Source organism: Nymphalis io, chromosome 10 (assembly GCF_905147045.1).
Source record: "Nymphalis io chromosome 10, ilAglIoxx1.1, whole genome shotgun sequence".
Classification (NCBI taxonomy): domain Eukaryota; kingdom Metazoa; phylum Arthropoda; class Insecta; order Lepidoptera; family Nymphalidae; genus Nymphalis; species Nymphalis io.
In genome coordinates, this window is record NC_065897.1 from 11,848,689 (window position 1) to 11,871,797 (window position 23,109).

Genomic DNA, 23,109 nt, shown 5'->3' on the forward strand with positions numbered 1-23,109 from the left:
TCAGTCAGTAAATGAAATTCGATCCTATAAGACGTCTCAAGTTCAATTCTTGAAAATTCGTTAAATTCAAAAAGTAGGGCTAAGACTTAAAAGATATATAAAAATCCTGACTGATTTCGGCCTTGGCGCCAACTGCGCAGGACATATTATAGTGCAAAACATAGGTGCACTCTCTGGGCTGCTACTGAGATTCTTCAACAGAAAAACCCAATAATAAAACACAAATTTTTCTGATCCAACCTGGGGTTTCAACCCATGGCCTCGGGATCTGCGGCCTTATATATAGCCACTAGTCCAACGAGGCAGTTGAATATAAAATAGACAAAACCGCTAAATAATATATTTTTTTTTATAGAATAGGAAGGTGGACGAGCATATGGGCCACCTGATGGTAAGTGGTCACCAAACGTCCTTAGACATTGGCATTGTAAGAAATGTCAACCATCGCTTACTTATCCAATGCGTCACCAACCTTGGGAACTAAGATTTTATGTCCCTTGTGCCTGTAATTACACTGGCTCACTCATATATCATATATAACGTCATAATAGCCATTTGATTTGTTTATACGTATGGGGAACGGCGTCATCGACGTGTAAAGTTGGTTAATATATCATTTAAATGATATCTTCAGATCTGTTGTCAACGTTGTCACAGCGTCACTGCTGTCAAAGTGACTGAAGCGCACTGACACGACGCTCGCGAGAGAAAAACTAGCCGGGCGTAATTAGGCGTACCGTAATATACTAAAAAAGATTTTTTATCGGTAGGTATAATATATAGATGCACGGTCTCACGGCCCCAACTGATGGTAAGTGGTTACCACCGCCCATAGACATTACCACCAAATCAAATACTATTACTGTTGATAAATGTTGTTTGTTCAATATGTTTTTAAAAAATACAGAAGTAGATTTGTCCGTACCGTAACAGCCTGTGAATGTCCCACTGCTGGGCTAAAGGCCTCCTCTCCTCTTTTTGAGGAGAAGGTTTGGAGCTTATTCCACCACGCTGCTCCAATGCGGGTTGGTAGAATTCACATGTGGCAGAATTTCAGTGAAATTAGACACATGCAGGTTTCCTCACGATGTTTTCCTTCACCGTAAAGCACGAGATGAATTATAATCACAAATTAAGCACATGAAAATTCAGTGGTGCCTGCCCGGGTTTGAACCCACGATCATCGGTTAAGATTCACGCGTTCTTACCACCGGGCCAGTAGAGTAGATTTGTCAATATAATAGTATTTAGAAAGCAATGTTATTAAAATTAGAATATTCAGGTCGTGAAACAGGTTGTCTTGCCAAAAAAATCTGGGATAACGGCCATTGTTTCATAGCTTTTGTTGTTAAAGAATATACATAATTTTCGTCATACCCTTTTATGATTTTTTTTTTCAATTTATATAAGTTGAAAAAAAATTAAATTTTGTCCATAAACAATTGCTTAGTTCGGCAATAATGCTGTCAGTACAGCAACGATTGTGGACTTTAACCGTATATACTAGACCCATGTACAATACATTGCAGAAAATTATTCTCGTAACATCATTGTATATATTATTATAGTCGAAATGGTTCATTGGTTAGAAAACGTGAATTTTTACAAAACACTAGGTTCAAATCCGAGTGCTCAGAGCTGCGGTGGCCAGACAGTCGATGAAACCTATTCTGGTTCTCGGCGACTTAAACGCGAAGTCACGCGCCTGCGGCAACTCCGCCACGAACCTGCGAGGAAGAGCTGTCCAAGTGTGGGCACTACTCTCCGGCCTATCCCTACTGAACAAGGGGCAGGCTCACACCTGCGTGCGCCATAACGGGGGGTCCGTGGTGGACGTCTCCTTCGCCACACCTGTCGTAGCACGCAGAGTGTCGGAATGGAGGGTAGAGGAAGAGGTGGAGACTCTGTCGGACCACCGTTACATCCGATTCGAGATCTCTACCTCTCGCAGGCTGGCGGAACCCCAGAGGGTGCCGACCACTTTGCCGAGGTGGTCTCTTGGCCAGTTAGACCGCGAGCTAGTCAAGGAGGCCGCCATTGTGCAACGGTGGGGTTCCGCGGGACGGAGGGAGGGTGCCAGCGTGGAAGAGCTGGCGAGCCGCATTAGCCGTGCCCTCAAAGAGGTCTACGATGCGGCCATGCCGAGGACCCGTCGCAGAGCCCAGCGTCGGCATGTGTACTGGTGGTCGCCCGAAATAGCCGAGCTTCGGGCGACGTGCAATCGGGCGCGGCGGGCCTACGTCCGCTGTCGAAGACGCAACGGCCTCCATGTGGACCTGGAGGGACAGCTTTTGGCCGCTTACCGCCAGCTAAAAAAGGACCTGCAGCTGGCAATAAGTCGGGCCAAAGAGAAGGCGAGGGAAGAGCTGCTGGTGAGCCTCAACCGAAACCCATGGGGGCGAGCATATCGAGGGGTTCGCGGAAAATTCTGCACCCAAACTACCCCCGTGACGGAGACGCTGCCGCCGGAGCTCGTTCTGCGCCTGGTCGGGGAACTGTTTCCCCACCCAGGCGAGTTTGTCCCTCCACAGATGGCCCCTCGCTGAGAAATGGAGATGGCCCTCGGCGCTTGAGGACCAAAAACACGGCGCCGGGTCCGGACGGTGTTCCAGGGCGTGTTCTGTGCGATGCCCTGGAATACCTAGGTACAAGGCTTCGGGAGCTGTTCAACGAATGTCTGCGCAGCGGGCAGTTTCCGAAGCCTTGGAAGCAAGGGAAGTTGGTGCTCTTGCCAAAGGAGGGGCGGGCACCAGTCTCCTCTTCGGCATATAGACCGATAGTGCTGCTGAACGAGACGGGCAAATTGTTTGAGAAGATTCTCGCAGCTCGTCTCGTTCAACACCTCGACCAGGCCGGTCCGGGTCTCTCGGAGGCTCAGTTCGGGTTCAGGGCGGGGTTCCCGTGGGGGAAACGCGTAATGCGTTTTTCCAGCGTAAAAAAAAAGGTTCAAATCCGAGCAAGCACTATTGCATTTCCTTTTGCTAATAATTCATCTCGTGTTCAAGGAACCATGCACGTGTCGGATGGAAACGTGCCACAATGTACCCCGCATTGGAGTAGTGAGGTGGAATAAACTTAATATAAATAAAATGTTGTCGAAGCGAGGAGACCTTAGGCCAGGTGTGGGAAATCAATGGAATATTTCATTTTAATATTATTATAATTATATAACGAAAAAAAAATATGTTTAAATATAAATACAACATATACATAAGAGTTAATAGCAATATTATATACAATAACAACAGAATAAGAAGGTATTTTATCGAATGATTTCTGGTTTTGTAGATATGATTATTCAATAAAAATCTAAAGACCGTGATCGTGCCTCAGGGTAGCCGGAAATTTCTCATTACTGAATCTTATGTATAAGAAATCAATTGCTTTTTAAAAAAGAGTTCTTAACTAAATGATATCAGTATTTAAACTGATTATAATACACTTAAAATATCTGAAAATAACATTGACAAAAATAAAATTAGTTTTATTATTGAATTGCTTTTTATCCAGACTACCCAGACTGGCTTACTTTGTGTAAGCCAGTCTGGGTAGTCTGGATACCACCCACTCATTAGATATTTTACCGTCACCAATAAACCAAACCAACCAAACAGCAATACTTTGTATCGTTGCGTACCAGTTTGAAGGTGAACCAGTGTAACTACAGGCACAAGGGACAACATCTTCGTTCCCAAGGTTGGTAACACATTGGCGATGTAAAGAATGGTTAATACTTCTTACATCGCCAATGTCTATACCCGGTGGTGACTACTTAATATCAGGAGGCCCATTTGCCCGTCCGTCTATCTATAACATAAAAAAGATACATTATTCAACTAACGAAAAAGAGAACATACTTAGGCTAGGTGGATGGTATGTTATATCCCAAATAACTGGTGTAATTGTTTCCGGTTTGAAAATGAACCGGCGTGCCCTAAATTTCAATATCCACACATTGACACACAGGCTGATGACGATGACACACCTTACTATTGACTTTCCCTACTTATTAATTTATTAATTAAATATATACGTAGGAATAACTAAAGCTTTCAGGCGTAATGTCACTCATCATCAAATATATTAAGATGAATCCGTCGACAGTTAACGACTTTTGACTTGTTTGACATATTCCTGCTCATATTTGTCATTCACTTTAAAGCTTCGTTTGGTCATGTTCATATATATAAGGATTTCGCTTCGTTTATACAGCTGCATCTGCCGTGGTCACGAGCTGTGAATGCGAGTACTTAAGGAGTGATTTCTTAATATTCATTTGTTATTCAGTTAATAGCTTCGTCAAAATCTATTTGAATTTATTAATTTTCTATAGTATAGTTTACATTGATCGTACGTGAAACACGCACGTTGAATAATTTCTAATATTACTAAGAAAGCGTAGCCATCGATCGTAATTAATACATTACAATAACTGATTTCATTTTATTATTCTTTATATAGCGTTCAAGTTGGCGCATAGTTTACTAAAATGGTAGTGTTTAGAATGTATAGAACGTACATTTGTTTTTTTTTTTTTTAATTTAACATCGTAAATTAATATGAGCCGGTTGGCGTGGTTGGTAGTATACTTGCCTTTCACGCCGAAGGTTGTGGGTTCGATTCCCACCCAGGACAGACATTTGTGTGCATGAAAATGTCTGTTTGTGCTGAGTCGGGTGTAATTATCTTTATAAGTATGTATTTACAAAAGAAAAGTAGTATATAAGTTATCTGGTTTCCATAGCACAAGCTCTGCTTAATTTGGGATCAGATGGCCGTGTGTGAATAATATCACAGGATATTATATTATTATTAATAATGCATCTACATAGTACCTACATAGTATTTATTTTAAAACAGCAACGCGATCTCATACAAGCAAACTGCAAAATTTATGCATTTTATAACTATTTCATAGTAAATACACTTTCTTAACCTATTTAAAATCAATCTGAATTTTAATTTCTAACAAAAAAATCTAAAAAAATTTAAAGATATAAGTAATAGAGGAAAGTATAAGAGGAAATAAATAATGCAACTATATCGGCGCACACACACTTCTGAACTACAGTAATTCCTGCGACCGGCCACCCGGTATTGGCTGGTTGGAAAGAACTTTTGTTTTATTAAGCCATCTAGGATTTCGAATTCTAGATCGCAGACCATATTTTAAACATAAAAAATACTAATTATTAATGCCGCATCTAGTCATCTAGAGGTTCCAAACCCAGGAATCCCTCCCACTTTTCTAAGTTCAATAAAATTTTCGACATTTAATTATAAATGATAATGCAATCATTATCATTTAAAATAATAACTTAATAAAAATATTAACGCTTCACACTCCACGGCCGCCGCTAACCTGTGTCGGGGTCCGGAAACACGGACATAAACACCAATATTACTGTGAGTTATCTATAAAAGATAGATATATGCCGTAGGCATTGCTGTTTGTCGGTAGAATATTTGATGAGTGGGTGATACCCGCCCTACGCTCCCCTCCAACGCCGTGAACGAATTTATTTAAAACAAAAAGATCCACGTCCACACTGTAATATCTTACTTTATTAACTTTAACTAATATATATATAATAAGGAAGGTGTGAAAATAAATAAGAAGACCATTTATTACATTTAAAATAAAAAATACATAATTTTTCATAATTGAAATTAACAAGAGTATGTCTAATCTTTAACAAATACCTTTCATACTTTAAAGAGGCTCAATCAATCTTATATCTACGTTTTGTACAATAAAATATTTTACAATTTGATATAATTAATTTACAATGTTATATTATTTATGTAGTATTTAAAAAAAAAAAAATTAAAAATAATTTCATTAAATTACATTGTCAAAAAAATAAATATTTTGATATTATTAACAGGAAAAAAGAATCAAATACTTTTGGTATTCACACATATTTTTCTACGATCCATTTAATACATTTTTTTTAATTTAAAAAAGGAGACTCACCAAGATAAACTACGTCAAACGTAATTTACAATCAGAGATGAGTATTACATCAATGAAAATGTCAAAACAAACAATTGAAGTGCGAAGCTCTTGTCAAACATTTGCCGGAATAACTGAATCATATCCGGCTATTATATTCAACGTACGATTCGTTTTGTTTACCGACAGTAGAATTGCTTACGAGGCGTAATTCAGAAGGAAACATTTGCATCAGAACGATAGGAATATGAAAATGATAACTCGACTTTAATTAGGCTGAGATTTTTTTATCCAAAATCTAGATGAACAGTTTTATTTAATTATAGTAACTAAACTAAAGGGAGAGATAAAGAGAGAAAGAGAGAGGGAGAGGGAGAGCGATCTAGATGCTCAAACTAATCTGAACATATTTGCTTCTTACCTGCAGTAATGTAATAAATCTCTTGGTGAGTACTCTCTTTTAAATGAGTAATTTTAAGACAAAAATAAAATATTACTTTAAATACAAAAAAATATATAAAAAATACATTGATTGATAATGTAAAGACAAATAGACGTTCTTCTTATTATAACTGAAGTGAAGAATCTAATGAAATGTTTTTCCGAAACTAAATTCTCTATATTAAATATTTCGAAAATCCCTTATTTATGAATAAACCTTACAATGAACTTTTTCACTTACACGTTAATCCAAATCAAATATTTAATATTTTAAAAAACCTTAAAAGTATTACTAGCTTATTTACAAATATAATATCAAAATCATTACATTTAAAAAAAAAACGTCTAAGGTACAACGAGACTCTATTTCACTTGCATATATATTGCACATACAAAGAAATATATATCTATCTCTCTTTAACAACTATGCTCTGATACTTTGAAATATTCTCTCTCTTTTATACAACAAATATAAATATAAGAATTTGATGAGAACTGAAAATGTCAATAAAATTCGATTCGAATACAATATATATATATATCTCATTTCAATATTTACAGGAGTGTAAAATTATTAATTGACATAGAAATATTGCTATCCTTTTTAAGCCCATACACGCGGAAGAAATAGAAATATTTTTAGTCCTGTCATAATAATTTTTAATTAATAAATTGTATTTAAATGAAACCGACCCATTGCCGGTTATTATTACAATATAATATACTAATATGTATATAAAACATTAGCTGCGAAGATTAAATTCGAAATATATATCAATATACTAAGCGCCATCTAAGTTGGCCGGTCAATATTACTCGAGTGTCTGATTAAGATGTATATAAGAGGGTTAACTTAAGTTAGATGTACGCTTACTGTGCGGATATTTTACACTTGGATAGTCTAAGATCAGCCGTTCAACTAAAATTGCGCGTAGTTTAACTCTATTAATGCATAGAAAAAAACAATTCATTGTTATTTCCCCCACCCGTTGACCTTCTCTCCTTAGTTCACTAATAACTGTGAGCCGAGTGATCACACCATAACGTATAACTACCACCATCCAGTTCAATATGAAATGGATGAAGAATATATATCTATGTTGAGTTTATATACATTTTCATTATGATACCTTATTATACAATAATCTATGATCAAGTGATTTTTTTATATAAAATGACGCAAGAAGAATATTCCACAAATAACAGTTAAAATACACGTAAACAGAATGGCGATTGAGAAATTAGCAAATTAAAAGTTTAAAAAAAGAATTTGTCTAAATAATAATAAAATGATAATTTAATCTATGAAAATAGAACATCACACAATTAATGGTTTTAGGCAGGTCTATTCTCGTTTACGATTTGAAAAAATTAAATCGAAAATTTTGACAATTTTGACAGTTGACACTCGAAGTGAACGCCTGCGATTGTTTTATAGCAAAAGTGATTGCATTTGCTATCTGAGAATAAAAAATAAAATAATTACTATTCTTGTTCGATTTTCTATTAGTAATTTTAATTGGAATTGGACATTGTAAATATATTTATCCGGATCACAAACCTACATATGTTCCTTAGTTACAGCATAATTAGTGATAACTAATTATCATTATACATAGCATAATTAGTTATCACTAATTATGCTGTAACTAAGGAAATTATGTAGGTTTGACGTCATTGTTTTGGAATTAAATCTTTTTTATACATACATATAATAAAAATTATAGATTTAATTTGAACTTAATAATCCTCATGATTTGTAATGAACGCGATATAAATTTTCAATACTAAATTAGCATAAAAACAAAATTTTACTCCCATTTTTAAGATCAACGCGTTCTACCCATTTGGTCGATTTCTGAGAAAGAATTTATTACGTAGAACGTTTCTAAAAATTTGTCTGATAAAGACAAATAATATTGTAATTTTAGTTACTCGCATATTTTTACATCGACAAAACTCATTTAATTATTTCACGTTTATTTATAGTATACAATAATTTTGAAATGTTAATATTTACAATTTGGAATATTAAATATTTTCAATGCCATGGTCAGCCAGGCGCCATGACACCACACATGACGTCACAACACTACAAATAAATGACGTCATAATACCAATGAATACAAGAATGGCGCCATATCAACAGTACTGTTACGTACGTATTTATTTTGTAAAGTTTGTATTCTATAATAATTTTCTATCTATATTATTATAATTATATAACACTATTTACTTATATGATACCGCAAATACCGAAAACTATATACGCTTACTTCATTACATTAAACAAATGTTTCGTAAAAATTTCTTCGGGGGAATTTTTTTTGAAAAAGTTTTTTTTTTGGGAAACAAAACTAAAAATAGACATTGAAATTTTCATCTTATGCTACGATAGTGGTAATGACGACCCTATTTAAATCCTTTTATATACTTAATATAAGATATATTAATCACCAATGATACATAATAATGTACAATTTTTCAATAAATTATTTAGCATATGACATTATTTACAAAATACTTACCGTTGTTTTGTTTAAAAAATTAAAGTTCAAATATCAGAACTCGTAAAGTACTATAAAATTAATTCATACAATTTCATAAATTTTAACTACATACATACATATCTTAGAACTATTTTATAAGTTAATTTTTAGAGAGAGTTTTTCGACTTTGGACTATCAACTAAGTACTTTTCCTCTATAAGCTATTGATACAACTCGAAATTTAATCGGGTGACTCGAATGCGACTTTAACAAAATCGAATACAGCAAGTATTATTTAGACAATTTTAACTCGAGTACGAATATATTCGAGTCGAGTGTTGCTGAGTAAAATCGATTCTTCACTCGTAATATTTATAAAATCGTACTCGAGTAACATCACTGATAAATACTTATATAACCAAATCCTGTCGTATTATCTGCTGAATTCATACCAACAGAAATATTGAAAGACAATATTTTCGAAACACAACACACCATTATATAAAACGTGATTAATTACTATAACAAACAACATCTCCAACATACCTTATTTTGACACGGTCCTTACGATATTACGAAGATTTCATTTCTTTATATTTATTTTAAATTATTACGACATTAAGGAATTATTTAAGATATTCCGTTACTTCATATAAAAAAACCTTGTGCAACATTTTTTTTTTCTTTATCTGTCTCATTAATAAACGACAAATGAAAACAATTAAAGTAATAATAAAAACTATAAGATATAAATACATTTTAGTGATTTCTTTCAACCTGTTAATGTCCCACTCCTGGGAAAAGGCCCCATCTTAGGAGAAGGTTTTTTTAATATATTTTTTAATTCGTCAATTTTTAAGTAATGATAAGAACATCCCAAGATATTTTCTTTCACCGCCAAGCACATAATTAATTGGAAACCAAATTAAGCACCACTATAACTCAGTGCTTGTCCGTATTTGAGCTTGTGATTCAGATGTTTGGGTCATCGAACCCTGACATCAGTGATGGTGAAAATAGATATAATTTTTCGAAGCCAATTATCCTTTTTACTTCTTAAATCAACAAAAACCTATTATTAATTAAATTTAATAATCTGTATTTACAAAAACATTCGAACTATAATTAGAAAAACTTCTATAATTTAATGTCAATCCTATAATACACTTTACTATACTAAACTAAACGATTTGATAACCAACCAACCAACCAACTTTAAAAACACTTCGCCACTACCAAGTCACATTGGTATAATTTGCGGCCAATTATCATCTACTATTACACTAAGACTGTAAAACAGTTTGATATGCCGACGCCCTAAAGTCCCCGCTATAACCCACACATTCACTTATCACGTCCAGACCTTCCGATGGTTCAACAACTTGCGCAGAATATTCTACCAACGACGAACAATTTCGCTGTTCTTTATTTACATACCATTTATTGATTTTCTCTTGTTCCAAACATTGGCTTATTTGCAATCTGCGCGAAATGTTTCAAATGCCATCGAAAACATTTCAAGTACGGAAATAGTCGGTCCAGTACACGTCGCCAGTCTGAGTGAACGCCAACCAGACGACCGGGGACCTGTCTACGAGAAATATTGACTTTTAATAAAGATTACTTTACAATTAATTAGAGATCATTTCGGCCTATGTTTAGCCATCTTTATACGATGTGAACATCTACTGAAATCCACCCTGCGGTTTTTGAGTAAATATTAGTGACATCCACTATTTTTGGTAAGTTCAAGTAGAATAATGTGTGAGACCAAGCTGTTCCACTGTGGTCATGTAGCTGTTTTACTACATGACTACAGGAGAACTTATCACACTGATTACCCCTGAAATATGCCGGTTCTTGTTTTGTTCGTCAATCTTACTGACGCATTACTATCGAACACAAGATGAAATATAATAAAAGCACATAAAAACTTAGTTGAGCTTGCCCCGATTTGAACGATTAATAAACAGTCGACAATCTCGGCCTTCCGGCAGGACAAGTGAGTCCTGTATTTACAACATCCTATTTCATATCGGTCAGCAAATTACCATCAAAAGGTTATAAGGTTATACTTCTTATATTCTTAATGGGCCAAAGTGCCTCGTCGGTCTGACGGCTAGTTTGTAAAGCGGCAGATAATGAGGTCCGCAGACTGTGACCTCGGGGTCACGCTAGCAAACTGATCCAATTTTTAGAGGCCGAATTATCATGGGTCGAGTCGAGAAGTTGACGGCAGGTGATACCTCTCGGCTAGAGCGAGCGGCCCGAGCCGCCGGGCGCGCGGGCGCGGCGGGCGCGGCGTCAGCGGGCCGCGCCGCCCGGCCACCAGCGCAGGCACGCCGGGTCCACGCAGCGCGCGCGCCCCGCGCGCCGCGTCGCCTCCTCCAGCACCTCCTGCACGCGCACGAGGGTGAGTCGTAGAAATTTCAAATACCACTACGATCGCTTTAGCGACCGAGATGAATAAAAGGGACCGGGAGCTCGATCTAGAAGACAGTCATCGTAGTGGCCGAGCTCGTTTGCTTAGAATCACTTCTGTGGTCTGGATGATGTTTTTTTACACGGTGAAACATATTCTTGTATACAATTATATTTGTAACGTCTAAATTGACAAACTTTAAGTCCTTGCGTTTATGTCGAGTATATTTGGTTATGATAAGTCTTAGGATCTTTGAGTTGGAGGAATATAATTGTTCTAATATGATAACCAAGAAGACAATATTTTTAAGCAGAAAGTAGCAGGAGCAGTAATTTTTCAAATGATATATTCACCGATGTTTAACTGTTGTACCTTTTTAATTTTAATTTGTCGTACTACGAGACTACCAATTGATCGATATAACAACCTATACTACGAATACAAAACGAAACAAACGATACTAACCTGTTTCTTCAACACAATATGTTTTCCCTTCCAATATTTCATCAGACCTCTCTCTTGTAACGTCGAGACGATATCCGATGACGCGATCGCCAAATCCTTGCTCAGATCTCGTATGCACAGCGTAGAACCAGGCGCTGAACATAGTCGCTTCAACAATGCCTCCTTCCAATACGATCGGTACGAAATGAGACCCAAATCCGACAATGGCGTTTCTGGCGACCCAACCTTACCCTCGACTTTCGTGAGGAGATAACCTAGTTAACAAAAAATATGTTGGTATAGGTCACAGCGTGTAATGGAACGACGACACGCGCGTCAAGTCATTTGTCGAATATTACGAATCGACTTAATGAAGTAAAACGTTTCGTTTTACGAATTTCTTTTTAATAGTGGTGTAATAAATATGCATTAAAATGATATTAATTTTATTTTAAAAGGAAAAGAAAGTGACTGTTTTGAATAATTGTTATTACTCATTTATTAATAACAATATAAACTTATTGGCCAATATATTCTTTATACACTGGGCATATGTCTACTTATATAGACAATAATATCCCTACTAACATTTAATAACGAAAAGTGAACGCTTTCTTTGATACATTATTTAAAGTAAAACATACGTAAACATATACCCTTTCCTATAACTTATTTAATTATCTTCTATATAAAAGCATGTAATTTTAGTAATGGTTTCTTTTAGAAAAATAATAAGTATCGCTATAAAAATATTCGTGTAAATTTATGAATAAAAAAGTTATTATATAAGTAATCGTACTTCTTAAGATATTTTAATACCTTTTCGTTTATTTCCTTTTTATTCGCATATAAAAATATTATACAAAAGTTAGTTTTGTCTAATAACTACAAAAAATATTACCAGCTCAGAAAATTACTCAAAAAAAACCTTTCTTTTTAGTATTTAAATATTTGTAACTGTAATATGACAATAATATCAAAATAGCCAGTGAACGTTACATGAGAATCTCTGATAAAAAACAGAATCCCAAACAGAAAAATATCTTTTAGTCTTTTAACCAATTAAAGACGATAAGTTAAAATCGGAACGTAACAAATTAACACGGCTATCAAAATTCCGCGCATCTAGAAACCTCCGTGGGGTAGGCGTGGGGGTGTCTAGACTGCAGACCGATCCATACTGCAGTTCATCGATCCAGGTCGGGTCGACGCCCGCGTCGCGACGCCACCCCCGACAAAACAAACCCCACTACGGTGTTGACCACTCACCTGAGCTACGTACGAATCGTATAGATCACGCTTTAAGCATCACAATTATTGTTATGATGTGTTGTTATTGTTTTGTTTTATATGAACTAATAACTTTATTATGTAATTATTAGGCTAATTGACTTCGCAGGGTTAATTGACTTCGCAGGGTTAATTGAGAGATTTATACTATATTAACGTTTTCTATTTCGTCTGTCTATATAAAAAGGACGGTGCTATGTCTGAGTGCGCGTATTTGACCATTGAACATAAGGATTCTGAGCATATTGGTAGACGACGCTTGGCGTTTCATAAGTACTGCTGAAAGTGTATTTGAATAAAAATATTTTAATTTTATTTGATTTAAATGATGAAATGGTTTGTTTAAAATATCAATTATTATGCATTACTTAAATGTTATTATTGCAGGTTTTCTTTGATATTAATTACAAATAAACGTGACACGAATTAATCCAAGTCATAGATCGAATTATAGGACTTTTATATCTTCGAATGAAATGAGTGATTAAGCCGTTTCCAAAGATAAAATGTGATAACCATAGTTAAAATCAACTAAATTAAATATAAAGCCCACAACCCCATAAGACTATCTCTATTACAATAAAAGCATTTGCGTTTTATCGATAAAGTCAAAAAGTAAAGACAATTTTTATTTTGTTTAATTACATGTGGTTTTTTTCAGTTTTATTCTTTTTTAGTCGAAATTTGCATTAGATATTCAATTTTTTTTATTGTTATAGTTAAGTTCTTGTCAAATGAATTACTTAATTAACTGTTAAGTTAATGCCAGATATCTATAATACAGCCTTTTTACGGTTTTAACTCATTGTATATCCCATGTTATGGTCTTATTTTTTTGTACGCATTAGTTTATCAATAAACAATAAATAACTCAATTTTATATAAACAAACTGCATTTTTTTAAAGATTAATTTTTTGCATACAGTTCTACTATCCGAAAGCAAAAAGAAAAACATTTCTTGCTTATAGTAACCGGAAATAAGTTGTTAATTCGCTAAAACTACAACGAGATGGCCCAGTGGTTAGAAGGCGTGAATCTTAACCGATGATCGCGGGTACACACCCATGCAACTGATTTTTTATGTGTTTAATTTGTGTTTATAATAATTCATCTCTTGAAGCAAAACATCGTGAGGAAACCTGCTTGTGTTAAATTACACAGAAATTCTAACACAGGTGTATGCACCGACATTGGTGCAGCATGGCGTAGCAGTGTGGTGTGGTGGAGAAGCAAAGTCCCAGCAGTACGTTGTTCACTTTGGAATACGAGAAATAATGAAAAAAAAATCCCATAATAACGTTCTATAAATATAGTGATCATGTTCATTAACTATTCTAATAGTTACGTTGAGTTATATTTTACTTACTGAAGTCGATAAGCAGTCGCCCGTATCCCTGTCTCTGATACGGCGGAAGAGTGAGTATACACGATACGTTGTAGTTTAGGAATGAGTTCTTTTCCTGTTGACAAAAAAAAAAGATATTTAAAATTCGAAGGCAAATGGTGTCATATCATTTGAGAACACAATCCGTAATACTAGCGCTAAGCATAAATACTTCGTAATACTGTAACCTGGTTTAAATGATAGTGAGCCAGTGCAATCACAGGCACATATATAAACTTATTTGCTTACGTGGTTGGTGCTTGGTTTAGTGGTCGACGGCGTATAATGGTTAATATTTGTTACAGTGCAAATGTTCGTGCACGAAGATGACCACTTACCACCAGACGGTTAAGATGATTGTCTGCCTTCCTATTTAAAAAATAAAATATTTTAGTGACAGAAATATTAACTTTAATTACTCTAACGGATAAATAAAAAAACCGAATAAGAATCACTAATAAAAATAAATTGCTTTCGACGAATTTTAAATTTTATACAAATGCGATTTTTGTAGCTCGTTGAACTCATCTGTGTCGGACACAAATTTGGTTAGTCGACTTTACTTTCTGATGCGGTAAACGTGGGAGAATATACGTCAATAAAATGATGTATTTGACGTACATTCCTGCCTTGAATATCTAGAAAGGTAGATAAGCCCATTGGTCCTGCGCCTAATCTCCGATCGAGTCAGATTGGCGTCCAATCGGATTACAAGAGAGCTAGGTGCACCTGTTTGCAATTACTTGAGCTCTATAATATGTCCTGCGCATTTGAAATCAGTCAGAACAATCCATAATTATTTATTCTGATAATTATTGACAAAATCATAATAATAATAAGATAATTACAATGATGATGACAATAATAAAATATCGAAATTGAGAATTGAGAAAATAACAGCCGTTGAATTCAATGTTTAAAGTCCACAAATGTCTACATATCGTTCTTAGATACACGCAATAAAAAACAAAGTCCACAGGTAAACTTAGAATTCTATCTAGAAGAATATATATTTACATACATATAAACTATCAGGCCTAGTCAAAAAACCAAACTGTACTTCAATGTTGCTACATTAAAAAAACTGATGTTTAAATAGTAACGTATAAAGAAAAAATATATATTAAATAAAGATTATCTGTAAAGTTAATTTATCAACAAAAATCAACATTCATTACGACTATAATATTAATAATTCGCATCAATGCCAGACGAACGCACGTCGAAGGAATCCAAAAACTCCAAAGAACTTTCCAATTTCGTATCGCCCCGCGGCCCTCGTGGGGTTTAATGAAGACTCGGAACAGACGTCTAGATTTATTACGTTACACCAGCGCCGTCTAGACGTCTGGGGAACATGTTTACATCCGTAAATTGTCACAGGGGTGAGCGAGGGTACGCTTATATTATATGTGGGACGTTTCAAATGTCTTTTTGAGGGGACTTCGTGAGGATGTATGGGTATAAATAAGTCGTTAAAATGTATTTGTGAGGGTATTAAGTATTAATAAAATGTTCAAATTGTTTGCAATTTCTTTTGATGAATGTTTTTTGTTTGTTATGCTGTCCAGGTTATAGCTAAAACTGTTTCTGAATTGTCCTTGGGGATGATTGGAAGGATTGAAGATATAGTTTTCATTCGTATTCATTCATGGGCCGTCCATCGTTTCTTTTAACATATTTAAATATTCCAAAATCGAACATCTATCAAGAATTTTATTGAACGATACGGAGGCGATGAATGATTAAATTGAGATTATAGGTCTTATTATGATTTTTATGTACATCTGTATTAGTAAACAATGATTTTGCAAAATACCATTTATATATACGTAATCAATGTATTCAAAAAAGTTTATTTATAATAAAACTTCAGCTTTTTTATTATTCATTATTAAGCCCTTTTATAATTTTATAAGGAATTTTGATAATTAAAATAGGTTGATGGAGCTAAAAGTTCAACCAAGCAAAACTTTTATTTGGCTATATGAGTAATAGCAAAATATAAGAAAATTCTAATATAATAAAAATGTGCCACTATCGAAAAGATTATTTTGCAGAACGTCTAACGAACAAACCAAGGTTCAAAGTTTTATAAGTACATTTGGAAGTATTGAGGTGAACCAAGGCAGAGCACGCGGCTCGTATATAAATATAATTGTGATTATAATGATAACGATTTAATCGTTATCATTATAACACAAACACAACAAGGTAACATTGGCTCTTGAATCGATGAAAAATACAAACTTCTAAACAAATTTTATTTGAAATACCTTTGCAAGGCCTAAAGTTCCGTCGGGTCAGAGGTTGTCTAAGATTCGGGAAGCGTACCCCCGGTTCGACGACCCGTCAGCCAGTCTGCCCGCCGTCTACATTTCGTACAACTTGTGCGAAATAATCGTTCGATGCGTCCGTCTGTGTTTACAGAGGTAGCGGGAACATTCGCCTTTGTTATATTAACAATTTATATCTCAAAATTCATTTAAAAATTTAATGATCAATATTTCCTCTTGTAATTTGTAATATGTAAATAAACATTTTTGATTTGAAGTACATTTTAGTTCAATTTATGTTACTTGTTATAAAATATGTATGAAATGAACAATACACATAATATTTGAAATCAATAAGGAAAAAACAGATACAATGATAACCATATTAAAGATCATTTTAAATTGCGATTTCCCAAAGTGAATACGTCCTTTTACTAATCGAATCGAACACTCGAATTCTATAAAAAAACTCTTAGATCATTTCACATATACCAATAAATTGATTGTACATACTACATAAAGAATTACCTTCGAATAAAATGTTAATGCTATGAGTGTAATTATGATAAGCAACGAATTTTTTTATTTTTTTTTTATAGAATAGGAAGGCGGACGAGCATATGGGCCACCTGATGGTAAGTGGTCACCAACGCTCTTAGACATTGGCATTGTAAGAAATGTCAACCATCGCTTACATATCCAATGCGCCACCAACCTTGGGAACTAAGATTTTATGTCCCTTGTGCCTGTAATTACACTGGCTCACTCACCCTTCAAACCGGAACACAACAATATCAAGTATTGCTGTTTTGCGGTAGAATATCTGATGAGTGGGTGGTACCTACCCAGACGAGCTTGCACAAAGCCCTACCACCAGTGTGAATTAGCACAGAAAAGTATCAGTAGTTGCTGAGATTAAGCGCGCGAATTTTTACATAAGCTTCGAAGTCAAATTTCTATGAACTTAATACAATATTTGAAAAAGGGTTGTTATTTGTGACTCAAATGCTATAACAGAGAACTATAGTTATCTTTAAACTAAATAAAAACATTAAAAAACCTTTCAAGACTTTTTTTTTTCAAAAATTAATTTAAAACTCATGTTAAAATTTATTTATATAAATAAGGCATATTATTCTGTATGAGATTAATTCGATATTAATAGTATTTGTTGATTTTCATAGAGAATGCATATATATATAATCTGTGTATAATTACACATATATAATTCCTGAAAAAGAGTAAGTACCAAGTTTCTCCCTATATCTTCTCAATGGAATATACCATTCAAATAAGTGGGAGCTTTCTATTATATTAATTATTGTAAGATATTTTATATAGGTTGGCGGACAAGCGTATGGGCCACCTGATGATAAGTGGTCACCAACACAAATAGACATTTGCATTGTAAGAAATGTTAACCACCGCTTACATCGCCAATGCGCCACCAACCTTGGGAACTAAGATGTTATGTCCCTTGTGCCTGTAATTATACTGGCTCACTCACCCTTCACCCTAAGTTTTGCGGTAGCATATCTGATGAGTGGGTAGTACCTACCCAGACGGGCTTGCAGAAAGCCCTACCACTAATGAATATGTGAATAATATATTAAAACATAAATTCTACTTGTTCTTACTAAAATAATTAATTTATATTATAAAACATAACTTATAAAAAATATTTCTTATTTTAAAAATAAATTGTTGTATTTTAGAAGAAAACAAAAACAATTTAAAATTCGAATTCAATCTATTTCCGGTTTTACAACAACCGTGTGTCCGGATATGGGGGCGTCGACCTGGCTGTCTCGACGTCTCCAGTTTTATATATATATGGATTTCATCCGAGACACTTATCATAGTATGTTTCTGCTATTGATTTTGAACTGTCTGAGTGGCCAATGTACAATTATTGTCGAAACCTTGTCTTATCCGTCGGAGTTAAAAGTAGATTTGTTACCGTATGCTTTTAATTACGCATGTATAAAGATGCAAGTTTAGTAATTATTTGTTTGTTTGCTACAGACGATCTGAGAAGCGTATGAACATCTCGGAATTAATCGATTCGTCAACTCAGCGGGACCTAACTACAAAGAAATGTTAGCAATATAACAAAAAAAAAATAATTTAAAAAAAAACCAAAATGTTATTTATAAACAAGTAAAAAGATTTATGAAAAAAAAATACTTATGTATTTTTTTAACGCAATAAAAAATTGTTCAGTTTAAAGTTTATAAATGTAATCAATACATCGATTATAAATATATATATATATATATATATATATATATATATATATATATATATATATATATATATATATATATATATATCGATTATACTTATTATAAATATATATATATATATATATTTAAGACACGAGACTACGTAATGTTATTGTATATTTTTCTCTAAAACATCGTAACACAAAGTACACTACGGCGTATCTCGTCTACGAGCTGTCAGATTCACGTTACCGTAGTGCTACGCTGCTACGACGTAGCTCGTAACAGCGTATTAATGAGCGTAAAAATGCCAGCTCTACGTATGCTTAAATTTTCTTTTATTATATTTACTTTATAAGAACCAAATTGCTCATATTAGTTATAACTGTAAATAACTTAACTAACGTAAATAATTGTAACTTCAGATAAAATATTTTAATGACTGAAAGTATATAACAAATAATAGATAAATATAACATTACATTTAAATTTTATACGCGAAGGTGATGTTATTATATATACATATTCATACAAGGAGCAGAAAACGTCTTAGTTATCATAGTTATACTTCTTACAGCGCGGGCTAAATATATTAAGCTTTCACGGACGTAATTTCGAAAAAATCTAAAGTGACTTAATATAAATATTGTTACGATTTTTTAACCTAAACATAATACTATGAGTGATATTCTTTTAATTGATTGGGTTGTACTGATTAGACAATTAAGAGTTAAATATAAAGATATCGGGCTTTTTCGTCAGAAAATTCTCAGTAGCAGTCCGGAGTCTGGAAGTTTGAAGTGTGTACACTCCCGTGTACGTAAAGCCGTTGGTTTTGCACCTGAACTCTTTCTGGTCGTTTCGGATTGCTGTCCCATCGGATTATAAGAGCTAGGGAAAAGAGAGTGCACCTGTGTTTGCGCACACACACTTGTGCACTATAATATTTCCTGCGCAGTTGGCTAATCTGTCTTGAGATTGGCCGCCGTGACCGTGAATATATATATATATATATATATATATATATTCACGTATATATATATGTATGTATATATACATATACGCTATATATGTATGTATATATATATATATATATATACATACATATATAGCAACAAATGAGAGGAGTGCAGACTGTATTTTTCTGTCTCTGCTGCCGCGCTGTCCGTGCCTTTGACATGTCTTTAATTTATATTAATGTTATTTTAATGTTCCTGAATATTTATTACCGTCCAGCATCAAAATCTACGTTTCAGGGTTGAAAAATTTTGACGTAGTAGAGTCCAGATGACTTCTTCATTGACTGGGAATGTGTGCCAGTTGACTTCTTTGAACGGGTGTTAGTTGTCTTCGTGGGTTTCTAGATACGTCTGGTATTCGACCAGTTTCACCATAATCAGGTCATCTCCATTACGGACCGCCATTTTCAAGTTGTAATCCAATAATGCAGGCAGTTATTTAATATTGAGATTCAAATGTAGAAAGGCAAATAAGAAAAGCGAACACACTCAGTAGCCATGGCTTCACCGATGGAAGTGAATAGTATGACCAAAACGTTTCCAAGTTACTTTTTTTCTGAACGTATATTGATGGATCAACACGAATATGTATAAAGAACGTCGTTCGTTACTTCACTCATGCAAACCAAGTCGTTTTGTTCGTTCAACAAATAATTCGAGTCGTTTCCTGTTTTTGGGATCAGACCAAAGAGACAAACCCGATTTTTTTAACTACATTATGAGTAATGCTTATGAACAACGTCCTCTCATGTTTGACATTTAATAAAGTGATTAGAGAAAGCGTAAATATTTTTTATGTAAAGGATGTAGGAAAGTATTTATTCATTTAAACTAAGTTTCTTTAAAAGTTCAAGTCGAGCCGAATTGAGTAAGCTTCGATAAAGTTCTTCAATTTAATTAATTAAGACGGAAATGTGCAATAGTGAGCTCCAATCAATTTTTATTAAGTGATCGCCGCACCAAAGCACCCGGAGCGCTAGATGGGGGCGCGCTGCTATTTTTCGGGTGTTTTTAATGGTATTGACTATACAAGCGCTTAAATAATGAGCGTTTAATCCGAATTTTCGAACCAGCAAAATGTTTATCGTTAATGAAAACATTTCTAACGCAATTAACAAATAAACAATGACTTTGTAATATCGCCCAAACGGACAAATATTGTTTCGTTATTACAAAGTACCTAAAAGCAATACATAAAAGTACGGATGAATAAACACATATTAACAATATATAGTACATTTCTGGTGAATTTGAAAAATAAATTTCGTTGAAGCTTTATCAATAAAATTGATCAATCGTTATCGACTCCCGACTCCCGTTTTCACCGGCAGACGCGATCGAGATCAACTCAGAAATCCGTGTAATTGAAATTGCTACACAGATAACTGATAATACATAACAGTAAGTTGGATTTAGAAAATTGTCTCGATGTCTGTTGCACAGGTAAAGCGACATACTTAGATGTCATTTAATATAAGCGTTTAATGTTATTTATGGCTCTTTTTATTCCAAATATTGACATAAAGTTACAATGTTTTTAAAGTAAGATTGAGATTAAGATTGATTGTGAAAATGAAATGTAATTTATATCAGCAACTACGCAAGTTTATTAAAATATTCGGTTATTTTAATTAAATTTGATTTATATAAAGAAACAAAACTTAAAATACGTTTGATTTATATAAAGAAACAAATGCTTAGTTTTATTATAGATATTATAAAACTAATAATCATAATTTCCTCCAGATTGATTTCGGTCACGGCGGCCAATTTCAAGAGAGATTAGCCAACTACGCAGGAGATTCTCAATTCCCTAACTCTCATAATCCGATGGCAATCCGACACGACAGGAAAAAGTTCAGGCGCAGGTCCAACGGCTTTACGTGCTTTCCGAGGCACGGGAGTGAACACACTTCCAATTTCCAGACTCCGGGTTGCTACTGAGAATTTTCTGACAGAAAAACCCAATAACTTTTTATTGAATTGAACCCAGGACCTCCGGGTCTGCGTCCTTACATCACGCCACTAGACGAACGAGGCAGTCATATATATAATACAAAATATATATATTATACAAAATATTTCAATCGTCAAAACATTCATACCGTCACGTTGAAAATTCACGTTTCCCGAATTCAACGCATCGCGACCGCGCCGTTTCTATCGATTATGTTTATTTTCGGTAACCTAGGTCAGTTATGTCTATGATCTGTCTCGACTCGACTGAGCGCAGACAGCATCAATATCCTATGTAACTACTAATTTAGGGCCGGATAAAGCGGAGTACGACAGAGACCAAAGCCATGATAAACCTTCATGAAGGCCTTCGCGAGATTAAATTAAAATTATATTACAGTTACCTCTTATATGTTGTGACGTAGTAAAAATGTATTTTGTTATATTAATGTGAAAAACATTGTCAAAAAATATTCGTAGGCTTTACTTCACGGCTTCTAAACCTTTATATATAATTCGAAGAAATTGAAGGTTCATCATGGTGGCTTTTATGATTTGAAAATATCCCAGAGCTAACTGTGAACGCGGTTTCAACCGAGTATAACTTAAAGAAATCGCTAAAAGCAGACATAATATTTTGGTATTTTTAGTTTTTGTGGGGTATTAGTATGTACTGTTTATCGCCGCACCCAAATCTAGATAGGGGAACATACAATTGACCACGAGAAAAACAGTATTCCCTCAAATCTTTTCCGACATACTTGAATGTCTGTCCCATGTGCTTTATTTATTGTGCTTGTAAACGATACCCACACGTGAAATTGTATACTTTTAAAACTGTAAGCTAAATCTGTATTTAAAAAATAAGTACTTACTATAAACTAACCATTCAAACAAATAAATAAAACAAAACAATGAGAAAAAAATGTATGCGACGACGAAACGAAATACCCACCTAACTTTAACTTACAAAGTTATTTACTAACTAAAAACAAATACTTAAGTATGAGTATTTTTGAATTACAAGTTAAAAAAAAGTAAGTAACAGGCTGTTACTAAATAAATGTCCCACTGCTGGGCTAAGGCCTCCTCTTGTTGATAAATTAAAAAGTAACGTATCAGTAAAGTAAACCACAGAATGTCCTTGACAATGTCACCGCTACGTGTAATATTAATATGCAAAGATAAAACACACATACATACATT

General features: G+C 34.3%; 2 protein-coding genes across 2 annotated transcripts in view; one reads left to right on the forward strand and one right to left on the reverse strand.

Moving 5' to 3' along the window:
- Positions 1 to 1,658: 1,658 nt before the first annotated feature.
- LOC126771409 (uncharacterized) lies at positions 1,659 to 3,996 on the forward strand. The gene is made up of 2 exons (XM_050491276.1): positions 1,659 to 2,486; positions 3,967 to 3,996. Exons 1-2 carry the CDS (start codon positions 1,659 to 1,661, stop codon positions 3,994 to 3,996), a joined length of 858 nt encoding a protein of 285 aa, XP_050347233.1.
- A 1,732-nt stretch (positions 3,997 to 5,728) lies between these two features.
- The window catches only part of LOC126771443 (histone acetyltransferase KAT7), a 30,535-nt gene continuing 13,154 nt past the window's right edge, over positions 5,729 to 23,109 (reverse strand). The window contains exons 9-11 of the mRNA XM_050491321.1: positions 14,410 to 14,503; positions 11,774 to 12,027; positions 5,729 to 10,477 (exon numbers count right to left, since the gene is read on the reverse strand). Of these exons, the coding sequence (XP_050347278.1) occupies positions 10,358 to 10,477; positions 11,774 to 12,027; positions 14,410 to 14,503 (468 nt within the window). The 3' untranslated portion in view covers positions 5,729 to 10,357. The remainder of the gene's footprint in view (positions 10,478 to 11,773; positions 12,028 to 14,409; positions 14,504 to 23,109) is intronic.

Bases quoted from the DNA above. Each gene is read 5' to 3' on its own strand.
- LOC126771409 (XM_050491276.1), top strand. From the start codon at position 1,659: ATGAAACCTATTCTGGTTCTCGGCGACTTAAACGCGAAGTCACGCGCC. The intron at 2,487-3,966 runs GTCGGGGAACTG...ATTGACACACAG, and splicing joins CGGAGCTCGTTCTGCGCCTG to GCTGATGACGATGACACACC.